The 6,044-nt window shown below is 55.1% G+C and overlaps 1 protein-coding gene and 1 non-coding gene across 2 annotated transcripts; one reads left to right on the forward strand and one right to left on the reverse strand.

Moving 5' to 3' along the window:
* Nucleotides 1-361: 361 nt before the first annotated feature.
* Nucleotides 362-4,214, reverse strand: NPPB (natriuretic peptide B). Its single transcript, XM_069479139.1, has 5 exons — nucleotides 4,089-4,214; nucleotides 3,605-3,860; nucleotides 1,658-1,757; nucleotides 808-874; nucleotides 362-460 (listed from the first exon to the last, which is right to left on the reverse strand). The coding sequence occupies exons 1-5, from the start codon at nucleotides 4,212-4,214 to the stop codon at nucleotides 362-364; spliced, it is 648 nt and encodes a 215-aa protein (XP_069335240.1).
* A 1,445-nt stretch (nucleotides 4,215-5,659) lies between these two features.
* Nucleotides 5,660-5,800, forward strand: LOC138390972 (U4 spliceosomal RNA). The gene has a single exon (XR_011234624.1). It is a non-coding gene; the product is annotated as a U4 spliceosomal RNA (small nuclear RNA).
* The last annotated feature ends 244 nt before the right edge of the window (nucleotides 5,801-6,044 follow it).

The following is a 6,044-nucleotide window of genomic DNA, read 5'->3' on the forward strand; positions in this document are numbered from 1 at the left end:
ATTGGAGAGCCTGGAGTGGGGAGGCCAGTTGATGAGGGGTGAGGGCTGGAACTGGAAGGGGAGTGCAGGATGGAGAGCCGGGGATGCTACAAGGAAGGAGGCAGGGGTGTCGTGCCTGCTTGGGTGGTCCAGCCAGAGAACAGTGCGGAAGCTTCCAAGGGCTCAAGTTAGCAAGGGTGGGGGAAGGTTGAATCCTGTGGGAGTGCCTCAGTGTAGGTTCTCTGAACCTGAGGCAAGGATTCAAGTGTAGGTGGTTTATTTTTGGAGACAATCCCAGGAAATGTCAGCAGAGAGTGGGGGAGTGACACAGGCAAGGTAGGAAGTCAGTGATCACCGTGGACAAGCCGTGCTTAATTCCCCCTCACACAGAGGACTCCGAGCAGGCATAGAACAGGTGGCACTGGCGAACTGAGCGAGCTGGGTCTGTACGTGCCCACTCCTGCCAGCGCTGGTTGAGCATCTGTGGAGGCAGATCTGTGGAGGTGGATCATTTGGCAGCTTCTTTGCAGGACGAGGTTGATAACAGGGCGCTCAGGGAGGTTAAGGCCACGGCTACAGCTACCAGGGCAAGCACTAGAGAGGGCTGCCGTCAAGGGCAGCCATCCGCAGATGGTGCGTGCCCTGCAATGGGAGCTCAGTGAGATGCCACCCACTACCCGGCCCCCAGCCATCACATCTGGCTCCTTCACTGGTCATTCTGGGGTCCTGTTTCCTGGACCTTTGCTTGGGGAGAAGACCCAAGAAACAGGATGTCCATTCGTACAGGCTGCACCATCGGAGCCCTATTTGCGGATGCGTCGGACTCACCCGGGAAATTCTGAAGTGCTGAATGGCTTTGGGGAGTGGGGGCTCTGGGAGGGGCGTGGCCTCATCGCTGGAGCAGAGGAGAAAGGCTGCCAGCAGGCAGTGGCCCCAAATGTTGAACTGAGGGACGCCGAACTGAGCGTTCACCAGCGCTGGAAGGTCCCACCTACTTCACTGGCTTGGAGAAACCTGTGTGGGACAGTGGTTAGGGGCCTGGGTGCTTGAATCCTGGCTCTGCCACTTGCTGACTGCACGACCCTGAGCAAGTTACGTAACCTCTCTGCCTTTGTTTCCCCAGCTGTAACATGAGGGATAATAAGAGTTCTAACTTCTCAGAGTTGTTGTAAGGGCTGTGAGAGTTAATGGAACTGTGCCTGGTGCATGAATGAGGCCTTCATAAATGTTAACTATTCTAATAACCCCGCCCTGCCTGGGTCAGAAACAGGCAAAGATGACTCACAGTTCGTTGGAAAATAAGCTGCTCCTGAAACTTCATTTTAAAACAATCTTAACTGATCTCATTCGGTGCCCCATCTCTGACACGCATTGAGTTAAAATGAGAAATAACACAAAGACTCGCCCCTCTGGTTCCCTTCCACTCAAAGAAACATCAGATGGGAAAATCAGGGAGGCCGTGAGAGCACAGTTCAAGGCCAGGGTGTGGCGCTCACAGGAGTGTGGGGTTCAAGAGTCAGACAACAGAGGCTCAAGGGTCCCTGGGACCTCTGCTCAAATCCCAACGCTAGCACCTAGCGGCTGCGAGCTCTCTGGTGGGATGCTTGGTTTTTCTGGGTCTCATTGTTCTCATCCATAAAATGGGGATAATAGCAGTGCTGACCGCATGGCGGTTTACCCCTCAGCTTGGGCCATGAAGAGCATTCCGGGAAGGGGAATGGCACGGGGCCCTTCCTGGGAGCCTGGAGGCTCCGCAGCAGGGCCTGGGCGGCCTGGATCTAGAGACGTATGGAGGGGAACCCACAGAGGGGAGGCCTCCCTGCCGGTTCGGGCACCAGCAGGACCCTGAGGGCTGTCTCCTTTTCTCTCTCTGCGGTGAGGAGAAAGTGATGAGGCAGCCCCAGGGGAGGGACACCCTGGAAAGCTGGGCCTTGTGTCAGCCTCTGGACCCTTGTGAGCCAGGGTTTTGAAGGTCTTTCCAGGAATTGGAGCTTTGAAGCTGAGATTTGGGGCAGGATGGAGGGCTCACCCCTTAGTCAGGAATGCAAATGAGCCAGCGTGTCACTCACACACACTGACCCCAACCTCTGACATTTCAGCTTAGACCTTCTAGAAACAGTAAATGCCAGGGACAGTGCTTCACTGGTAGAGTTCCAGGCAGAAGGAAGGCTGGCGGAGCAGTGCCTGGACACACGCCCTCAGGTTGCACGCACACATCAGGGCCCAGTCCGCAGCCAGCAAGAAGCTGACCTGCTTTGAAAAGCAGTTTCCGCAAGGAATCTCTTTCAGAGCATGATAAACCTGAAAGAAAAGAAAGCCCCACCACCCCACGCAACCAGCCCGTGAGGCCGTGTCCCTGCCCCACCATCATGACACCATTGGGACCTTCAAGAAAAGAGAACACTTTGTGTTTTTTGGTTTGGTTTGGGTTTTTTGAAATGAGGGATAATTTTCAAGGCGCAGAGACAAATCAGATTCAAAAGAAAAAGCGTATAATGTTGACTTTATTTCACCATGGAAATTTTGTGCTCAAGGTTAAGAAACCATCTTATATAAAACAACCAAATAAATAAATAAATAAATAAAAATAAATAGGAGTCACTTCAAAGGGGGTCCTAGGACTGGGGACAGAGCCCCTTGCGGAACCAGAAGCAGGTGTCTGCAGCCAGGACTTCCTCTTCCCTCTTAATATCTCCTCAGCACTGTGGGGAGAAGGGAGGGGGGGACAGTGGGTTTAGGGTGGGAGACTGAGGCGGGAGCTGAGCTTCCCCACATCATGGTTCCCCACCACCGCTAGTCATCAGCAACCTTTTTTTTTTTTTGAGACAGAGTCTCACTCTGTTGCCTGGGCTAGAGTGCTGTGGCATCAGCCTAACTCACAGTAACCTCAAACTCCTGGGCTCAAGTGATCCTACTGCCTCAGCCTCCCGAGTAGCTGGGACTACAGGTATGCGCCACCATGCCCAGCTAATTTTTTATATATATATATTTTTAGTTGTCCAGCTAATTTCTTTCTATTTTTTTTTAGTAGAGACGTGGTCTCGCTCTTGCTCAGGCTGGTCTCGAACTCCTGAGCTCAAAGGATCCACCTGCCTCGGCCTCCCAGAGTGCTAGGATTACAGGCGTGAGCCACCGCGATTGGCCAACTATCTTGATATTTGAGGCTTTGGAATCATCCATCTCTCTGGGCCTCAGTTTCCTCATCTGTGAACTGGGGTTCTCATCACCCCGGTGACCCTGCTCTCCGCCTTTGAGGCGATAGTGTAGGGGAAACCAGGAGGAAGAATGTTTAGGACCCTTTCACTCCAGGGAGGGGCTGCCAGACAATGAACAGAGTCCACCCTAAGGAGAGTCTCCCCCTTGGATCAGAGAGGCAGGTGTCGGGCAGGATGTGGGTGGGGACTCATGGGCATGGTCATGAACGGGCCCACATTCAATATTTCCAAAAAGACGCCTTTGGCCCTGAAGACTGTCAACAAGAAGGAATGGTTCCAGGTGTGCTTTTCTCAGAGACTGTTGTCCCCAGAGACAATAAACCCCCAGCTGATTCTAATGGTGGCACGCGTGGGGAAAAGGTCGGGAGGGCAGGGGCATTGGGTGGGGGCTCCGGCACGTGGGGGCTCACCATTGCAGCCCAGGCTGCTGTGGGAGCCAATCCGGTCCAGCCTCCGCCCGAAGCAGCCTGAGTTGGGCATCATCTTGGGGCTGCGCAGGCTCCGCAGGAACTGGAGGGCGTTTTCGCGGGGCCCCAGGACATCCTCTGGGGCTGCCTCCCGGGCTCCCCAGGCTTCTGCGGGGCCCTGGATCTGATGGAGGGACTCCAGAGCCATCTGCTCCGCCTGCAATTCGGAGACTTTGTCCCGCAGACGATCCAGCAGCTCCTGCGATGGATAGGGGAGTCCGGGGGCCTCAGGAACCCGCGCCACGCCCACGTGAACCCACTGCCTTGGGTATGGGGTCCCGGCACCCAATCCGGCCACTTTCTGGTTCCCTTATCACTGATTCCCAAGCGAATGTGGGGACCCCTTAAGACAGTGGGTGGAGACCCTTTCATTGCCGCTACCCAAGCCCTCTAGGCAGCCACACCTGCGCAGTCCCTCTGCTCTCACCTGCATCCCAGACAGTTCCGAGGCTGCACTGGGGCGGCCCAGCGGGTGAGAACGAACTCCCAGCGGCGACAGGTGCAAGAAAAGGAGGAGCAGGAGCGCCCGGGGCAGTGCCGTCGGGGGATTCATGTCGCTGGAGGGGCGGGAGGAGGCCGCTGCGCTGCCTCTGGGTTTCTGTCCCACCTCCTGGCCGCCGGCGGTGCTCTCTTGGCTCCCGGGGCAACCGCCGCCTTTTATCCCGGAGCTGGAGGTCCGGCCGGCCCTGCCCTGCGGGGTTATCTCTGATTTATCAGCCACATTCCGGCCCGCTGAGCTCAGGGCCCACGAATGCGCCCCTCCGCGCCTCCCTGGAGGTGGAGACCTGGGAGAGCAGGCCTTGTATAGAAATGGGCCGGGCTGGGGGCGGAAGCCCGAGGGGGACACCAACACGTCTCGGTCGCCCGCTTCCTCCCTCCCTGCAAAAATCGGGGCGGGGGGCGGCCCTTAGCGTGGTGCTTTCCCCTTCCCCCCCACCCCAATCGTTGCTGGCAAGGGCAGGGAGAACCTCAGCGTTCCGAGGCCCGACGCAAGTACGGGGCGCATGGGGTGACTCAGAGCGAGAACAGCCTCAGCCAACACCCCCACCACCGGCGCGCCCTCCCTCCCCGCGCGGGTTCCCTCGCCCGCCTGTAACTCAGCACCCGCGACTCCTCGCACCCGCCGCAGGTCTCCCGGGCGCCCTGGCCGCTGTCCGTGGTGCTGATCGCCCCGAGTGAACTTGGCCCGAACTCTCAAGACCTGCTCCCTTCAACCTAATTTCCAGGCCAGAAAGAACTGCGTGGGAAAGGGCAAGAGAGACCTCTGGGACCCCTCCCTACTTCCTCACAACGCCCCAAAGCCACAAGCCTTACAGCACTGCGAGGCTGAGTCTCCAATATTAACTCATTAAAAGCCTGGGCGTGACAAAGAACCTCTGGAATGCTGACCCTTCTTCCATGCCTTAAAGGGAAGAGCAGATGTGGCTGGAATTTTGAGAGGCAAGGCCCAGAGATGAAGTAATCCAGGAATGCTTTCTATGGCATCTCCTCCAGGTGCCAACACCTTCTCTCCCACACCAAACCAACATATGATGGAAAAAGCAAAGATAATTGGAAAGGTGGTTATCTACTTGGGAGACAACAGAGCCATAGGGAGTGCCCCTCCTCCCCTAGTGCTGTCTTCATCTGATCACCCATGAACTGATTCCCATGAGCAGGTGGTCTGGACTCCTGAATGTCTTTAGAAATGAGGGTCTGGGCCCAGTGCAGTGGCTCATGCCTATAAACCCAGCACTTTGGGAGGCTGAAGAAGCTGGATTATTTGAGGTCAAGAAGTTCAAGACCAGCCTGGGCAACACCTTGAGACCCCACCTCTACAAAAAAAATAAAACAATTACCCAGGCATGGTGGCACATGCTTGAAATCCCAGCTACTCAGGAGGCTGAAGCAGGAGGATCACCTGAGCCCAGGAGATTGAGGCTGTAGTGAACTATGATCATGCCACTGTACTCCAGCCTGGGCAGCGGAGTGAGACCTTGTCTCTAAAAAGAAAATTTTAGCTTTGAGCAGTGGCAGTATCGTAGCCAATGAGGTTCATTCAAGGTGTGATTATTGCTAATTGAAAACTTTTCCCAATACCCCGCCATGATGACTTGTAATATAGTCAGCACTGGCAATTTTTGACAGTCTGTATGGAGACTGAATGAAAAAGAAAAAAGAAAAATAAATAAATAAATAAATTTTTTTAAAGAAAAAAGAAATGAAGCATTGAAGAGAAATGGCCCTGGGAAGAGATATGGCAGCTTAAATAACCCTCTTAAGTGTATGTGACCAATGTCACTACCCCTTACAGAGAATTTGTGCTAAAGGAGCAGGGTGGCTGGGGGCTGTCTAGGAAGGCAGATGGGTTGTGGCAGCGATTTGGGAAAGGGCAGCAAGAAGA

This window comes from Eulemur rufifrons, chromosome 8 (assembly GCF_041146395.1).
Source record: "Eulemur rufifrons isolate Redbay chromosome 8, OSU_ERuf_1, whole genome shotgun sequence".
Classification (NCBI taxonomy): Eukaryota; Metazoa; Chordata; class Mammalia; order Primates; family Lemuridae; genus Eulemur; species Eulemur rufifrons.

Excerpts from the sequence above, each read along its gene's own strand:
- NPPB (XM_069479139.1), bottom strand. The coding sequence starts at position 4,214 with ATGAATCCCCCGACGGCACTGCCCCGGGCGCTCCTGCTCCTCCTTTTC. Across the intron at positions 3,861-4,088 it reads CGGAACTGTCTGGGATGCAG|GAGCTGCTGGATCGTCTGCG; the intron begins GTGAGAGCAGAG and ends TATCCATCGCAG. Across the intron at positions 1,758-3,604 it reads CAGCAGCCTGGGCTGCAATG|ATCCAGGCCGCCCAGGCCCT; the intron begins GTGAGCCCCCAC and ends ATACGTCTCTAG.